Below are 18,909 nucleotides of genomic sequence, written 5' to 3'. Positions count from 1 at the left end.
GGAAATTTTGAATCGAAGGTAACATTATTTCGGTTGTAAACGGGAAGTTCGTATATAGTTAATCTGGGCCTTTTGCCTTAAGCTTTCCACATCGGGTCTCGACTTTCATATACCTAACTCTTTTCTCGGGATTAAGGAAGAACAGATAGGTGACGACAGTGGAAATTTATAGATCTATAATTTTTTCAAATTGCAGCCCAATAATTTTCCCATAAACGCAATATTTACGAGAATACACTTCCCATGTAATTTATACAGTCTGTTGCCAAAATGTAATCACTTTAATATCACAGAAAAGCGTGTGTAACTTTGTGCTTTTGTACTCCAGCACATTCCGGGTTGGTATTTTCAGCAGCTTGTGTCGGTAGCCCACGTGCATAGTTGTCAATTGCTCGCGTTCTCTATCTCCCTAGAGGCAGTACCATGTGCGGGCTTAGGCTTATTTTCTGTATATATTTTGACTATACTGTTATCTGTGGACTATACCCCATGTGTTTTAACTAAAGTATACTCAATAAATGGAACGCGAGGGTGCCATGGTTCCCACTTCACACTTTCCTATCATTGCTTACTTTTCTTCCCTTTTCCTCTAAAACTCTTCATCCTTCCTTTTCAAAGGCTATGCCGTAAGGTTCGGCCTTCTAACACTTTTAAACATATATCATATCATATCATATCGGACCAGCGGTATGGTAGCATTCAAATCGGAAAATTACGTAATACAAATTTACCGGTAAGCGCCGGCTAATTTATCAATGTAGAAAACCGTGACTTCTCTCTCCAACCAACTACTCGAGATTACGTCACCACCTAAATTTCGCGTTGAAACTGCGATGAGGCGAACTGGCCCTAATAGTTAAACCTCCAATTCACGGGAATTATTTTCAGACAATTCTATACTGACCAGGAAGACGAGTTAGTCTATCTTACATCATCAAAGACTCACCCTTCCTTTGTAAAATAGGGCTGGCAGAAATACAGTTCTTAATACTGCATGTTGACGTGTTTTTACATTTTTAATACTCGCCCTTCCTCTATCATCGCAGATACAAACGAATCCCTCTCTCCCATAAACTACTGACATAATACTTGAATGGTCTCTATATGTGATAATTAGGAATTTAATAAAATAAAAATGATAGCTTTTTGATCAATTGGTGCCTATGGCTGAAGCCATATTGAAGATATCTTTGCTACATCATTGATTAAAACTAGAAAATAATTCTGAATTTCTATTGCTTATTTGTTTGTAATACATCTAGCGATCTGTATAACCGAATTTAAAAATTTTAGGAAGTTGTAAACAATTATAACTAGAAACTAATGACGATGATAATTATAAGTTCCCTCTATTATATAAGAAAATTAATTTTATAACACACTTTATATAAATTCATGCAATTTTTGAATCGTATGCTTTTAGAGTTATAGATAATGCATTAGAAATTATAATTTATATTGGTTTTGAATATCATTATCATACAAAGTTTATTTCATTACATAAATAGGGTAGCAAAATTTTTGGTTTTATGAGTAGTCTCTGACAGACCATGACAAATCTCCAGCTGAAAATAGAGTGGAAAAAATGGTATTCAGTTGCTAGCAGCTCAGCAGAAAGTGCACAAAAAATACAGAAATTTTAAAAATATGTATTCACAATATTTTGTAACCATTGAGATTGCAAAGTAGGAAACTTATAGGGATGGTGCATTAGGTTATGAAAGTTACTAGTGGATGGTTTGATCGAGATGTTTTAGGCCATGTGGGCATGTTGATTTGATTGTTTGCAAACAATAGAAATAATAGAATCAATTATTTTAAATATTTTATTCTATAGTCAATCAATACAATCTCTTAAGAATCTTATAAGGTGTCATGCAAAGAATATACAAACTCTAAAAATATTTACAACTTTAAAAAATTATCTAATATAAATATAAATTAAAGCTATAACCATAATGTTTTGCTAAGGCTGCCATGCTAAAAATGTGCATTAAACTTGTTTCCATAAATAGTCAAATGTTTCTTCTTTAACCTTCTCAGTTGAAATGGCACAATTTAATAATTATTAAAGTTCAAACTATTTACAATATTGCACAAGAATCTGCAGATAAGGGCAGTTTTTTATAGTTTTAAATATCTAATAACAAAGTTTTATTTTGTATAAATACATTAAATCTAACTTTGAGTGTTCGTAATTCATAAAAAATTGAGTTTTGTGCAGTTTCCTCAATAAAAAGAATTTGTTTTTACAAACAAACATTTTCATTGCCTCGTCTTATTTACAGACAAAATTAAAACTTGTGTTTTCGGATAAAACTAAGAAAAAACTTTATAAAAACTGACTATCGTCTTAATTTTTCTTATTATAAGGCTCAAAATATGTAAAAATCTGAACATGAAAGACAATGTGCAAGTGATATCAAATGTGCTTCTGCATGTGATTATCACAGTATGCAATAATTGATATGTTTTGTTCTATTCACATGCTAATTTACTATCGAAACTAGATAATGCTACAGCAAATGCTTGAAGAGCACACATCGGATAGCTGTAGTCCATGGTGAAGTGATCTTCTGCCACCCGTCCAAACTGCATCACAATATAATCAACTGAAATCAGAAAAATTGGAATGTAATATTAAAAAACCAATTGCGGTTTAATGTGTCCTTGTTTCACACCTACCGTCATTATCGTGAACAATTTGAAAGTTCTTAACAGAAGCTTGTGTCACTCTCCCATGGAAATTTAAGACATATGATTGCGTTTCTGTAAAGAAATTATTTAAAAATTATTTTTAGATATACTGTAGTATGTAAGTTTACATTTATTTTTAAATGATTTTATAAATTACATAAATGAAATTTAATTTATTGTAATGAATAACTGATTACACCAAGTGACACAAAAATCAGTTAATTGTACCTGTGTAATTTTTGCCTGAAAGACTATGAAATGCAAAGGTGTGTTAAAGCATTCCAGTTTATGTGACAAGAATGATTTCATTTTGAACAACTGTTGAAGTTAGTAAGTAATAAAATACTGTATTTGAATAAGAAAATAGTTTAGTTTGAACAATGGTTAATTGACTTCTGGATCACCTTGTACTTACAATTTTGAAATCACAAAATTATTTATTTAATATAATTATACAATGATTTCAAAGTTATTAATTGCTAAGTAGACCAATAGTTCAATCAAAGGCAGTACCATGTGCGGGCTTAGGCTTATTTTCTGTATANAAATCTATAAAAAAATTAAAATAAATTTAAATTTGATTATTTTTTATGCAAAACAATGCTGAAACAATTCTTTTGTGACATAACTATTGAGTAAAAGATTTGCAATTAATTAAAAAAATTATAATTAAGGGTTTAAAAATGCAGGCAAAATTAATAAATATTAATTAAAATAAATAATATCAAATTAATAATAATTATAAAAACTAAAAGTAAATTATTACTAAATAAATTTAACCTTAAAACTAATTAAAACTAAAAATAATAACATAATTAAAACTCTGGCCTTTACACTGAAAATGAATTAGAAATAAAATAAAAATTAATTAAAATCAAATTAATTTTTTAATTTATGTTATTTGTCTGTGATGGTGATGGAACATTTTGCTTTTAAAATATATACAGATAAAAATTATTAAAAATCAAATTTAAAGAATAGTTGTTACAGAAGCAAACGAATAGCTGTCTTTTCAACTCCAAGTCTGAGTCAAAAGTGAAGTCTTTTTGTATCTTCTATCCCTACAAAAAGACCTTCCTTCCCCTTTGTTAACCCTTTCCACAAATGAAATTAATGAGTGGTCCTTTTGAAAAATGGATTCTAGACCTCACCTGTGACTTGGTGTGACTTACTTACACACTGCTTCTTTGTAAAGTGTTGGTTTCAGTTTCTGTGGGGATGAGACATTTTGCTTTTAATATAGACTATATACAGATTTCCTTTGTTCCTCAGAACAGAACTCAAAGTGGATAGTTTCTAAATTAATTGATCTGGAAGAGAGGATTAAACAGAGCACAGCTGGCAACACATCTTCATGGTATCATGAGATGCAGGTAGAATCCTACTCTGAATTGATCTCTTTTAGAATAATTTATACTAACTAACTTATTTCTAATTATTAAATTTAACACAAAATTGCAGCTTAACTGTCTTCTTTTAGTCCAGTGTTCCCAAAATGGGTGTTACTACACCCCAGGGGATGGTAGAAATGCTCTAAGGGCAATAAAGGACAAGGGGGGACTAAAGAAATTTTGAACTACAAGGCAGTAGTCTGAAAAGTTTGGGAAACACTGCTTTAGTCCAAAGTAAATAATATCTTTATAATTATTTATTGTGACGATGTCAGGCTGCAATTTGTAAACATATTCTTAATTTATTCAATTTAAAACGTATATTTTCCATCTGAAATTTGTAATATCTTGCCCCTGTACATCATACTTTTCCTGATAACAACAGAGTCATCTACATAACTCCATTCAGCAGAAAATTTTTGAATTGAAATCAAATGACTTCTGGCCTAGACTGAAAGTTCATATATAGTTAATCGAGACCTCCTGTCCCTAAGCTTTCCATATTTAGTCTTGACTTTCATCTATCTAACTCTGTTCTCAAGATTAAGGAAGGACAGACAGTGGGAATTTATAGGTCTACAATTTTTTCAAATTGCAGCCCAATCAACTAACCATACTATAACCTGATTAAAATTTTGTGATATTGTTTGTTCATTACTATATGTGGGTGCTTAGTTTATACATAATTATATAAGAAATTAAATGTTTTCTTTTTCTTTTTTTGTTTTTCAATTTTCTGAAATATTATGAAGATAAAAAATAAATCAATTTAATCTAAATTTTCTCATCATAAAGTATTAATTGACTGAATATAATAAATAAATTAGAGACAAATCAGTTTTATTTGATAAATGGATAAAATTAATCACATTAATTTGAGGAGAAGTAAATTACATTAGAGTTAAATCAGAATTATACATCAAAATGATATTATTAGAAATATTAATTATATTAATAATCCATTATATTTATTATTTTGTGAAATAATTTATTATTAGGCTATGCATACAGTTTTCTTTTGTAGAGATCAAGACAAAAAATTCAGCAACGAGTTGCTTGATTTCCCAACAACAATATTTAAAACTGCCATATATTACAGTATTTTATGTAAAAAAACTTTTCATTTAATTATTATAAAATGGCAAAAAGCTTAATTTTGAGGGTAGAGACAAGTTTCATAAAAAATTGTAAATGCTAATAATGAGTAAAATCTTCATTAAGTTTGACCCTATTGGAAATACAATACTCAATCCCCCATATCTCCTCACCCCCTTGACCTTTAACCATCAAAATTTAATAGCATCAATCTCCTAATAAACAAACCTCCCTGCAAAATTTCAGAATATTTCACAAAAAGCACAGGAGTTAAGCTTCAAAGTGGACTTGTACATAATGGCCACCATCTCCCACACACAGAAAAAAACCACAAAATTGTTTTTGCAATTCTCAATGTTTCAAGGTCTAAAGTCTAAAAATGAAAAATCTCGGGGGGAATTATTTTTTGACTGATTGCTATACTTTCCTTCTGTTATATAAAATGGAGACAGGAAAGCAAAAATTTCCACTAAAACCCTAGTACTTTTGGGCTTTCTAGTTCCAAAGTTCTGGTTCCAAAATCATTATAACAGAAGAATGGCAAATTCTAATACTGCATATTAAAAAATGTATATCCTTCCACACATCTAATTAGCTTCTGTCCAACAGAAGATGGAATATTTTTTTATTTTGGTAACCCAGAGGATGTGCTTTTTCATTTTTCATCAGTTGTGAACCTGAAAAAAGCCCACACAGGGTAACTGTGTGGGCTTTTTTCAGGTTCACAACTGAGCAACTGGATGGGAAGAGATATTGACATTTGAGCACTAAAATTAGCTTTTCTTTATTGCTAGACTTATTACACCACCACAGGACATCGGATTAACATTAGAAAATCACTTTATTATTTCAAGAAGAATGCATTTTGGACCTGAAGTTCTCACCAGCTTGTTGTATAATAACTATATTTTAAGAAAAACCTGTAAGTTAGATTATGTTGACAATAAAGAAATTTTTTGGTTGTAATTCAACTTACATAATTGTGAAATTGATGTTAGCACATTTACAAAAAGTACAACAAAATTATGACAATTGGTAAAACAACTATGTACTAAAGTATTGATGACATATCAGAATTACTGGGCATTTGCTACAATATTAAAAGGATGTGAACGATTTCAAAGTACCGTAATTAACATAACCGAAAAGGCTGTAGACTTACATTTAACATTGATTTGATGCTTAGAATATTAAAATTAAACATGCAATAAAACAAAAAATTGTACATAATAAAAGACACTGCCAATACAATAAAATAGGATAATAAACTGAGGAACTGTTAAAACAGTAAAGTAATAAATATATTCACTGTTAAAACAATAAAATAATAAGCAGATTCAATGTATTTATAGAATGAACAAAATGAGAAGATGATTCAAAGTACATTCCAGAATAGCCATCACCTTCTCCCCTATCCATTTACACACTCCCTAGTCTGATGTATCCAGGACAAACTGTCTGAAAAATTCCTGCCGTTGCTTGCCTGGATTCAATTCCATTTCTCCTACAGCAATAGGCCAACACTTTGACTGAGCTGTCCTGTTGGTATTCCAGAAGATGAACTAGGAAGTATAACATACCAGGTTTTTGTTGGAAGTTTTTATCTTGGTCTCCAAAAAAGAAAAGAGCTGCATAGATTATGCTAAAAAAATTAGAGACATAAATTTGATTGATTATGCTACTTTTACTCTTGAAGTTTAGAGGGCAATCTTTGAGAACTCTATTCTAAAACTAATGCAAAGATGGTAAAAACATTAATCACTAAATTAAAAAAAAGTTTTTTCTGATTAACAAAAATAGTTTGATTAAATTGTTAATTTTATATCTTCTACTAATAATATAATATAATGAAACCTTAGTTATGCATTTTGTACTTATGTTTCATTTGACAGATCCTGACTAAGTCTGATATAATCTGATGTAATTTTCTTTCATTTATTTGTTTTTTGGAGTGCAATTTGAAAAAATTGTAAACCTATAAATTTCCACTGTTGTCCATCTGTCTGTCCTTCCTTAATCTCAAGAATGGTGTTAGATAGATGAAAGTCAAGATTAGATATGGAAAGCTTAAGGACAGGAGGCCCAATTACTGTATATCACGGCAGATAAGATGATAGTTGAAGCATAAAAAAAATCCTCAAAATCTGGGGTTGTCTTATAGGACAGATACAAAAAAAATTAGATTGAAATTTATATAAATTAAAACCATTATAAAAAGACAGACAAACCGTAATTATTTACTAGAAGAGAGTAGGGTATGTGCACAAAATAGAATAGCCCATACAACGTTTTTGTGAATAGTCAAGGTAAGGTCATTACCCAAATGCCGAATCAGTGCCAATGTTTGCAACAATCGCAAGGCGGTTCTGCCAGATGCAGGAAAATAAAATTAGTTCATTCGAAAAATTACAGATAGGACATAATTCCGTATATACCATACAGTACTGTATTATTATTCAGATGATGATCGCTGATTCTAAACTAAATTCATAGGTCGTTGATAGTTTGGGATCATCTTATAGGACAGATATATGCTAAAACTATAAAACTTCAATGAAAATTTATACCTCGTCTTATCTGCCGAGATATACAGTAACTATACATGAACTTCCAGTCTAGGCTAGAAGTCATGTGATTTCAACTCAAAAATTTTCTGTCGAATGGAGTTACAAAGATGACCAACATGACTATGATGTACAGGGGGCAAGACACTATTAATTTGAGATTGAAAACATAAATTTTAGATTAAATAAATTAAGAATATGATTAAAAATTGCAGCCTGACATTATTACAATGTCAGAATAATTTTTTCCCGTTCATTTATATGTTTAATTTGTCAGTCCCAATACAATGCAAAAATTCATTTATATGTTTTTGTTGATTTTTACTTTTTATCAAATTGAAAGATATTCTCAGTTTTGAGTATTTTTACATCTCACTCTTCAAATCATGACTGCTGTCTCTCATAAAGTAGCCTTTCTTATTCAGTTGTAAAAGTAGTGGGTGATCACAAGAGAGAGTGCATCTTTTTCACTAATAGGAAGGGTGAGAACAATTAGAAACAGTTTTTAAGCATAGGAAGTTTAAATGAGGTATATAAATATGAAGTTAGTTAATTTTCTTATGGCCCAATGGTAACACTTTAAAGTTAGAAATAGCTTAATTGTTAAAAATCGATCAAACTGATTTTCTTGAATATCCTCAATTTAATGTTCAAAAACTGAACCTTTCTAAAATTTTAATTTCATGCTGTGATAGATTAGAAAAAAATTTAGTGCACTAATGTTATAGTAAATAAGTAAGGTTGTTTATTTGTCATTCTATTCCAAACATTTTTTTTATTAGATATATATTTATAGCTTAATAAATATTTGGAATAAATGAAGATGAAATAAACAATATTAAATACTTTACAAAAATAGTTTTTATTGAAAGTATTTGCATATAAATTCAAGATTAATGAGCAATTATTTATTGTGATGTGGTCACAATGCCAGGCTGCAAAATGTACTCTCTACCTCAAATTAGTAGTGGCTTGCCCCTGTACATCATACTTTTCCTTTAGCAATAGAGTCATGCCAGTCATCTATCTAACATCCTTCAAGGATGATTTTTGATTTGAAATAACATGACTTCTGGTTTGCATCGGAAGTTCTTATGTAGTTAATCAGGGCCTCCTGTCCCTAAGGTTTCCATATCTGGTCTCGTCTTTCATCTATCTCCATTCTCAAGATTAAGGAAAGATAGATGACAATGGAGAATTTATAGGTCTACAATTTTTTCAAATTGCAGCCCAAAAATTTTATTTACTGTATTTACTTTTCCAATATTATGATTATATTTAATAATGTATCAAAACTGCACCAAGTCGTGCACCAAGTCGTGACATAGAATTAGAAGAAACAATGTATCAAAACTTGATTAAAAATGATGTTTTTTCAATTAGTACATGCACACGAATAATATATCCGCCCCTTAAATGAGGATTCTGTGTCCTATCTGGCTTGTCCATAAAGGAAGAAAATTTCCAGTAATGTGTTTTATTTTTAGATGAGCTCATCAAAAATATATAACTAAGGTTTTATGTTAGTGAATATTCATTTCTTTTATTATTCTATACAAAGTTTAATTACAGGATTTTTAAATACTTGGGGACAATATGACTTCTTCCAGAAAAATATGAGGATGCTTCCCAGTGAAAACAGGGACAATTCCATGGACATGCAAAGGATATGTAATTTTTACTCTGCTAGTAACAGAAATACATTTAAAATGTGAAAAATTAAATAGATATTTTATTCTAAAACCTGTTCCAACAATTACAGAAGAAAATTGCTAGGATTGACATTCTGATTAAGTTCTTTAAAGATGGGTGCATGTGGTGGCAATTGACTGTCGATGAATACTACAACCAATTGCCTCTTCACCTTGACAGTTATAAGAGATGATTGATTAAATCCAATCTTGTCCAAAAAGTTAAGGCAACATTGAATTGCCTTAACTTTTCCATCCAAGTGCATATGCATTAAGCATCTTTTTAGTGAAATATCATTGAAATAGAATATTCCATACTCCCAACCTCACAGTAATCACTTATTTATGCCACTTCATTTTTTTGTTACAACACTAACATTTCCTTCTTCCATGACTTCTAGCAAGGATTATCAATGAAAGCAAAAGTGAAAATAGTTACATAACAATACAAGACAAAGGATTAAAATAAAATAACAAAGAATAAGGAAAGAATGAAAAGTTGCAATCCTGTCTCTAGTTGAAGGAATGTATGAAAGGAAGAACACACATCACAGCCTCAAATTAGTCCAGCAACACAATTTAAAAGTTCTATAAATGTTTTTTGGCCTACCCTTAAGACCTTCATCAAGTAGAAGTCCTTAGTGGTAGACTAAAAAACGTTTATAGAACTTTTAAATTGCGTTGCTGGAATAATTTGAGGCTGTTTATGTGTTCTTCCTTTCATATATTGTCCAGTTCAATCAAAAAAATTAGTTTGGATGCAAATATGGCAGCCAGAAAAATCCAGAACAGGCTGATAAATAATGCCAAAAACCAGGCCATTTGGCATCCCTATTTAACTATAAAATTCATAATTAGGTCAGATTTCAAATATTATGCAGAAAAATTGATCATCAATAAATAGTATAATATGTAATACTGTATTTATATTTGTTTAATCAAGAAGAAAAACTTTAATTTTTAAAAAATATATAAATATGCAATATTTATAAAAAATTAACTAGTATTATTTTACATATATATTAAAAAATAAAGTAAGTCCCAAAAATTGTCAAAAGTATACATAAATTATACAAATTTTATAATTTGCATAATTTATGTATACTTTTGACATTAGTATACACAAATTATACAAATTTTATAATTTGCATAATTTGTGTATACTTTTAAATTATAAAATTTATTTGTTTAATAAATAAATTTTGAGATCACAATCTATTAATAAGTCTTATTAATATTTTATAAATACATTATAACATAAAATCTAATGTTTGTTTTTGTAAAATACGATTGGTGGAAATACACTATTAACAATTTAAAACACACAAAACATATAAACATACTAAAAGTATCTGTTTAACATTGTTATTAAAATTTAACGTTTATACAGCTGTAATTCTTAAGTTTTTTTTGATAGTATAATTGCAAACAACATTATTTTATCCAATGCAATCACTACCTTTTTCGGCTGTTACTTTCAAATTGCAGACTTATACATTCACTGTCATCTGCCTTTCATCCATCTGTTCTTCACTAATCTCAAGAATGGATTTAAATGAAAATCAAGACCAGATATGGAAAACTTAGAGGCTGGAAGCACTAATTAACTGTATACAAACTTCTGATCTGGACTGGAAGTCACATGATTTCAATTCAAAAGTTTCTCGAGAACAGAGTTAGATAAGTGAAAATTGAGACCAGATACAGAAAGCTTATTTTTAAATTAAAATACAAAAATTGCAACCTGCTTACGTTGATGTCACAGTAAGTAATTGCTCGTTAGTATTTGATACGTACTGCCTGAAACAATCAGCTACAAAATCAGCAGCAAAAATAATTGGATGTGTCAAGAGACGACACCACTAATGACTTTCTGTCATTTTTGTTACACTAATTGATAAAAAAGTAGTCAGTTTTTCTTGATTCAATAAAATCAACACAAACAACATTGTTTTGAACATTTCTGACATTCTATAATTTTATTATTAGTTTGAATTAAAGTAAGTTGAATATATTAAAATTCCTAACTTTTATAAGTATTTTAAACATTTTTGTTCTTTCTTCACTTTAAAATAACATGGATAAAACAATAGCAAAAACACTTAAATGACATAAAACTAATTTTATTATGGGCTTGTTTTATCAGTAATAAGTTAATTGGAGGATTTCAAGATCATTAATTAAGTAGAATTTGAAAATTTAATTTCACAAAGTAATGAAAAAATAATTCTGATAGTTCAGTCTAACAAGTTTTTTCATGTTCCTAATTAATTAAATTTTCACATGGAAAATAGAATGCATGTACAGGGTGACCGTAATTAAACTCTCCCTATTCAGAACACTCTGAAACTGTAACTGATAAAGAAATTGGCATCAATATTTGTATATAGACTATAAAAAGGGATATAGAAAGGATTTTGCATTAAAAAAGTTCAAAAACTTCTAATCAGGAGCATTTTACAGGTAAATACACAAAACAAAACAATTAAAACACATTTATTTGTTCTGTAAGAGACATATCTCTCTTGAAGAGATAGTTTATTGTAAGGAATGCTGCTCAATGCATACCCCATTATTTATGTATAAAAAGGTGATGAACAACGTGTTCTTCAATTCACTGCAACTGCTCTCCAGATTGGTCTTCATTATTTACTGTATTTTGTTTAATGTATTTTCCCACAAAAATTTTTGAACTAAATTTATTTTTTTACAAAATCCTTTTCTGCATCCTTTGCGCAGTCTGCTTACAAATTTTGGGGTCAATCTGCTTATTGGTTATAATTACAGTGTGCTCCAAATAGGAAAACTTTAATTATGACAACCCTGTCTACAATAAATTCTATGAGCATGTAGAATAAAGTAATCTGCTATCTTCTTATTTTCATAAAAATTATGCTTCCTAATATATCTTACTCCATAGCTACATAAAATATAGTTTTATCAGAAATTAAATTCTGAATAATTTGGTACTAGAGATAGGCTTTAAGCACCATCTCATATCAAATTTAATAAATATAATTAAATTAATATTTATTAAATAATTTAAATATTCTAGAAGAAAAGAGATTTTGAGAAATGATTAAACCTTTACAATTCCCTTCCTGAAAAGCCAATTTAAAACATACAAAACAAATCTTGAAATCTGACTGCTATTATATTGATAGTTTGCATTTGTAGGTATTCCATAATATGTGTATTACAATTTTAAGCTTATTAAAAGCTAAAAAATTTTGTTGCTATTTCAATGCATGACTGATTTTTATGTAAGATATGTCAATTATAAAGTTCTAAACATTGTCTATATGAATCACAAAATTTAAAACATCTTTTAAGATTAATGGATTCTTAATCTATGTTAAATTAAACTTAATTATATTTTATATTTAAAATAAAATCCATTAAACATACTATAAAACTATAAATAATTCTTTTTCTTATGTAATAATAAACAATTACGAAAAATATGATGATAATTTGTTTTCTTGTTGGTAGATTCTGGAAAACACTCAAATGCAATCAAATAGTTGAGTTTAGTGCCTCAGAAATTATCATCATTATTGGTAGAAATAGAAATTTCAGTTCTGAATTAAATATCATAAATGTAAGTGTTGCAAGAACAAAATATATGTCTTAACTGATATCATAGGGACTCCATAATTCTTACATTTAGCTCACTGATCCCATACAAATGATCTCTGCTGATGCACAAGATTGTTTTGGTTTAGAGTAAACAAGCCAGATTGCAAACACAGTTCTGCTGGATTTGCACCATCTAGTAGTAAATTTCAGAACCTAATACAAAGATATAATGCATCATTTTCTCCCTGTTTTCATATTATTACTTATTAAATAAATTCCAGTTTATTGTTTGTCAAAAATTACTTATTCAGATTTTTACATAGAACTATGCACTTTATGCATTTGCACTTTGTAATAGCCAATGCCATTTGCTTATCTGACAAAATGGTTTTAGCAGTTGCATATCACATAATCTTACCCTCTATATTCAACCAGAAATTCATCTTGGCCAGCTCAAATTATTACTTCAGTTTTCAGAGCAAGGTAAAGAGTCATACCCAACTACCAGTGTTTAGTGGTTTTATTCATTTGGCCACTGATGGGCACTACTTGATTTTTTTATCATCTCTTAATTTAATTGAAAGTCATAAAAAGTTTTCTTTTGTTATATCTTTTAGGAGAGAACACTTTATTTATAAAATAATTTTTGCACAGTTTACTTTTTACAATCTTAATAAAAAGTAAGTAAAAATAATTACCATCATTCCAAACAGGTGTCTTATTATGAAGTTCTAATAAATTTTCCATATTTTTGCTTTTATACCTTTCGATTAAGGTATCGTGTTCCTAAAATAGAAGTATTTTAGGTTCTTTACACAATAGAAATTAAATTTACAACAATATTCAGTAATAAAACTATAAATTTTTATAATCAACCTACTGATATGGGTTTAATATCAACTCGTTTATGATCAGGTGTCATAGCTGGCAGAATTACTGTCATTTTACGGGGTCCTTTAAATCCTAATACATTAGTTTCCTGAAATACAAATGTCGATAAGTTATTATACAATATATAATATTTCAGAATTTTAAAAGCTTAAAAACTAACATATATGATAGCTGCAACTTCACAACGGTTATTAACTCTTTCTGAAAGAATTCCAGACTTTTTAGGATTTTCACCAGAATCGTAAACTGTAAATGCTGTTCCTAACAGATTTGATCTAAATTAAGTAATTTAAATGTGATTTACCATTAATTAAAATCAATTTTATTTTATATTTTAATGAATTGCTGACATGAAATGTAACAAATATTACCGTAATTTCCCGACAAATGCTTCACCTCCTCGCGATAGATCAGTGGGATCTATGGAAATTAAATAATTGGAAGTTGTGCTCTTCTTTCTTTTCCGTGCTGCTAGTAGGAATACCTAAATAGATATTTTATTAATTTTGATATAATAAATGCTTAAAGATTAATGATTTACTTGATATAAAATCAATATTCCAAATTTAGTATCAAGTTTATTCCAAAAATAGTTATATTCAATAATGTAACTTTTAAAGCAACTAATTATTAAATATTTATACATAAAAATACCTTTTTTCCTTCTTCTCTATCAAGCTGTAAAAAATAAGTGGGATATAAACCTCTGTCCATTCCCTTTTTATCTCTAGTGATGCGGCATCTCACTGTCACTCCCTGGGGACATGGTTCCATCACAAATGCAGTTAGGTTATCTAGCATTTCTTCTAATTTGCCAAGACCTTTCTCCTCTTTTTCTTCATCTTTCTTTTCTGTGCTATCTGACGTAAAATCTGATGCATCGTGAACCTGTACAAACAGTATAATATGAGAGATAAACAAAAGTTCTTAGGGAAAAGCAACTCCTTTCAGAAAAAACTAACTAGAGCAAGAGGCGAATCTCTTCTCCTTAGTGTGTTATCTCCATTGATATTCTCTTCGCTAAACACGGGTGATAATAATTCTTCTTTTGTATACTTATGGGACCATATTTCGCTTGAGGAATCGGGACTGAGGCCACTAGAAGGTCGGGAATTACTTATTGGTATGCTCTCCTGATCTTCCTGAGTTATATTAGAATTTACTTTCTGATCTAATTCTGTAAATATTTATCTTATAAGTTTTAATTGAATTAATTTAGCCATGTTTAATAGAAAAAAAGAAAAGAAATTAAGAATAATCACCTGAATTGATAATGAGAGAATTCTTTCTATCTTTCTCCTCTGGAGAAAATGCAGGAGTAACTTCAACGGTCGACATGGCATCAGGATTTCCTGGCACCATTGAGTATTGAAGAGGTCCATCATAACCTATAAAATGATGGTTCCCTCAATTAACTTAACAACAATAATAATTTTAATGCAATTTACAATAACATACAATAATGCTTACAATGTAATATATTTTGGTTATTATTTTGTATATTATATCCTGACATCAAGGGTTTAATTTCTTCTCTAGAACTAGATCGCCAGTTGGCAGAAGCCGGACGAGCATCCGAAGCCTGAACAAGACCTGGAGTTTGCCTCTTCAAGCGTTGTTTCTGCTCCAGAAGCTGCCGCTGAAATCAGGCAAAAGTTTCTACTTTTAATTTGCCAAAATGTTTAAAGGTACTTCATTAAAATAATACATGCAGAATTATTACTAAAATATTCTAATAATTAAAACATGCATTAATATTTCAATACTTAAAAAAATTAATTTATTAAATTTAAGCAGAACACAAGTAGACATATGTATAAGTAGAATTACCATAAGTTAAAATTAAATGACATAAGCAGTTATAGTAAATGATGAAAGTGCACAGTCATATATATATAAAAACCTGTATTAAATAATAAATAATGAGCAGTGACTTAGAAAATAATCCATCCGATTTCTCAAGATTTTAAACATTAAAAAAATAAATGTTATTTTTTTAAGTAAAAAATATTTTCTTATCTTTGTCATGTACAAAGAATAGAATTCTTTTTAAAAGATAAATTCCAAAGTGTGTATATTAGAAAAGAATGCAACAATTCTGTAAAATATTTCATACCCCTACAGAATGGAGGATGTATAAATTCTAGAAAAAAGACATTTTTCTTTAAATTATAAATGGATTTTTTTTTTAAATTTAATTGTTTGCCAAACAGCTGTTGAATGCTAGATAACTTCTTACAGTACTTTTACCAGCTATTGTTATATTTTAGGAATTTTAAGAAGGAAAAATGTGAAAAAATACAAGGCAAAGTTTTTAAAATAAACTTTGTTGTAGTTAATGTGGGAGAACGTATTAAAATCCAAATATATTTTTAAAGGGAAAAAATTAATTTAACTTACCATCATGATCAGCATGAGAGGCATATTGCTAGTGGTAGTAGGAGTGGGAGTAACTGAGTTGAGTGTGTGAGGTTTTTCCTTTCCTTTCCGGCCGCATCACGCATGTGTGCTAAAAGTAGCGTACGTTTTCTATCGAAGCGATTACTACTCGAAAAATTCGATTCGATAAAATTTGGTGATGTTGAACTCAAAAAAAAACTTATATATTTCTAACGGTTCTCTAACCGTTTCCGTTTATTTGACGTTTATGTGCGAATGGAAGAATCGTTTATGGGGGCGAGTGCACTCTAGAGAGGTTAATTCGACAGTCTCGAATTAATGAATCGCGTAAAAGTTTCTTCTCGACTGATTTACGCCACGTTTCTTTCTTTTTTCTTTTTATTTCACAAATAAAACAGTAGGGCAAATCCAAAAGCGGATAATTACCAGAGAATCCCCCTTAAAAACTCCCTGGTGTATAATTATGCGCGAGATTACTACAAGGACGCACGCAAATCTATTCTAAAGGTGATTTAGCTCCCTGCCAATGTTTTCATCTTCTATATAATCTCCTGGGTCATATTAAATGGAAAATGAAGCGAAAATTTGAATCTTATTGTAAATCAACCGTGTATAATCCGCACTTGGTAAAGGAACAAAATAAAATTTCACACTGTCTTATATAAAATTATAACGCTTTCTTTTATTATTAAAATTTGCCTCCCTAGCTGACTCTTATTAAAACTGCTGATCGGCAATTTATAGAGTAAAAAAAAAAAGAAAAGAGAGCAAAATTACTTTCCACGAAATAAAATTTACTTTCTTACAAGAAATTGTAATTTTTCTAAACTTATTCAGATTAATGCGCATCTTTAATACTGATAGCTTTTTTTATTTTTTTAATAAAAAAATTTAGTTTATAGGAAACAAAATAAAATTGCGAACACGCTCGACTCGAACTTCCTTTTCGTTCCCCCCTTAAAACACTCATCGACAATTTATAATTAAACTTTCTAGAAATCCTTTTTTAAAACTAAACTCCTTGCTTCAAATTGAATTTTTCCTAAACACTTTCCCAATAGTTCGGTATATAATCAACTTCAAGGTGATTTATCTGTCAAAGTTATTTTTTATTGATTTTAATCTTTTTTTTTAAAAAAAAAGAAAAAAAGAAAACGAAAGGAAAATCGATACGAACTTCTGACGTAACTATTACTATCAAACTTTTTCCAATTACTTCTGGAAACTGTTTACAGTCTAGCAATACACAAAAACAACTTCATGAAAGACTTACTTGTCTGTCTATCTTCTGCTGGCGAACCGTCATCGATGATTTCGATTGCTCTTCGTCCATACCACCGGGAGGAACGGAATTCCACTCCGAGCTAACATAATAAAAAACGGAATTTTAAACATGTTAACACTAACGTAAATGTTTCTCGATCATACACACGCAACTACGAACAGCTCTTCGTCCATTTTTATATTTCCAGCTAACGGAAAAACATAATTTTATGTAAATTATCCCGTTTTGCCATCATTTAATCCCCCAAACACTACATCTATCTGTATATAATTATGAAACGGGAGGAACGTAACGATGTTAATAACGAGAACACAAATTAACACACATGTATCGTTTAGTTACCCATTTTATCCCCCCAAACACAACATATATGCACACAAAACTGAACAGTAACTATCTATTTTTTAAGGGCCAATGACTTCAGATAACCCGTGTCGTGCCGAGAGTGAGAATAAAACACCAGCTGATTAAACGATATCGGTGTGCATCCATCATTAAGATGTCCAGAAATTCGTGTGTTTAAACTAGAATAATAATTCTTCCGGATAGGAAAGCATTTCCCGATATTTATAGGAATTTTACAGTCCTCTGCAGGACCGTTTCGTATAGGTAAAGCTGTCGAGTGAAAAGAAAAATCAATCATAAAACTATCGGAACAACTTCGCTATCAAGGCGAAATGTTTTTTAGTTTCTATAACTGTAGATAGATGGTCGGAAATAATAAAAAAATGTCAATGTAAAACGTGAGGGATAAAATAAATGTGTGGATAGCTAATAAACCACGTTGCTCCCATTACATCTGTACTTTTATTAGTATAAATTACGAGGTAAGTTTCCATCTGGGTGAAGAAAACAACCCAAAAGTGTGGGTCGATAATACAATGGATATATTTATAAAATAGACCGTACGTGAAGAGGAGGAGAAGTCTATAATGTATCGATTAATCAGATCTATGAAAACACTTTTGACTTTTATGAATCATGTATCTGAAATCTGTCTCATCTGCCAACGATTTATATTTTTATTTACTGAATAACTCCATCAGAAATGGTTCGATCGTTTTAGCGATATTGCTGTAATTCCTGTCGTCCTCCTTTCACTTGCATTAGCGAATTCGAAGACTAGGCAGTTGGCATTTCCCCCTGCCTTTTGTGAACGTGAGAAATGTGAATCATACTTCCGAAGTGATAAAAAGTAACTGTATAATAATCTAATAAATCCCGAATATGATCTATGCTAAATACAGCGATGAAGTAATATTTGAATACGTTTAATTTTAGTATGATCTAATTGAGATAAATTCAGATGTGTAGAA

General features: G+C 29.7%; 1 protein-coding gene and 1 long non-coding RNA gene across 8 annotated transcripts in view; one reads left to right on the top strand and one right to left on the bottom strand.

The window, feature by feature from the left end:
- Window positions 1-1,808: 1,808 nt before the first annotated feature.
- Window positions 1,809-18,909, bottom strand: part of LOC111612610 (protein king tubby 1-like) — a 38,660-nt gene continuing 21,559 nt past the window's right edge. For 5 of the 6 annotated variants that reach the window (XM_023353840.1, XM_023353839.1, XM_023353841.1 and 2 more), the window contains 11 exons: window positions 17,582-17,672; window positions 15,379-15,547; window positions 15,171-15,296; window positions 14,871-15,085; window positions 14,563-14,796; window positions 14,280-14,392; window positions 14,069-14,183; window positions 13,898-13,996; window positions 13,716-13,803; window positions 2,686-2,769; window positions 1,809-2,612 (listed from right to left, as the gene is read on the bottom strand). In XM_023353840.1, the coding sequence (XP_023209608.1) occupies window positions 2,479-2,612; window positions 2,686-2,769; window positions 13,716-13,803; window positions 13,898-13,996; window positions 14,069-14,183; window positions 14,280-14,392; window positions 14,563-14,796; window positions 14,871-15,085; window positions 15,171-15,296; window positions 15,379-15,547; window positions 17,582-17,641 (1,437 nt within the window). In that variant the 5' untranslated portion in view covers window positions 17,642-17,672 and the 3' untranslated portion in view covers window positions 1,809-2,478. Of the gene's footprint in view, window positions 2,613-2,685; window positions 2,770-12,933; window positions 13,231-13,715; window positions 13,804-13,897; window positions 13,997-14,068; window positions 14,184-14,279; window positions 14,393-14,562; window positions 14,797-14,870; window positions 15,086-15,170; window positions 15,297-15,378; window positions 15,548-17,581; window positions 17,673-18,909 lie in introns of those variants that run through there. The other variant, XM_023353842.1, reaches the window with a different exon arrangement.
- Window positions 3,611-18,909, top strand: part of LOC111612613 — a 40,300-nt gene continuing 25,001 nt past the window's right edge. Inside the window, exons 1-2 of one of the 2 annotated variants that reach the window (XR_002754638.1) lie at window positions 3,611-4,070; window positions 15,448-15,596. This is a non-coding gene — a long non-coding RNA (uncharacterized LOC111612613). Of the gene's footprint in view, window positions 4,071-5,942; window positions 6,106-15,447; window positions 15,597-18,909 lie in introns of those variants that run through there. The other variant, XR_002754639.1, reaches the window with a different exon arrangement.

Source organism: Centruroides sculpturatus, unplaced genomic scaffold (assembly GCF_000671375.1).
Source record: "Centruroides sculpturatus isolate CEXI.00-Female unplaced genomic scaffold, Cexi_2.0 scaffold1736, whole genome shotgun sequence".
Taxonomy (NCBI): domain Eukaryota; kingdom Metazoa; phylum Arthropoda; class Arachnida; order Scorpiones; family Buthidae; genus Centruroides; species Centruroides sculpturatus.
The sequence above is the reverse complement of the archived record's forward strand: the minus strand, read 5'-3'. Positions and strand labels throughout refer to the sequence as shown.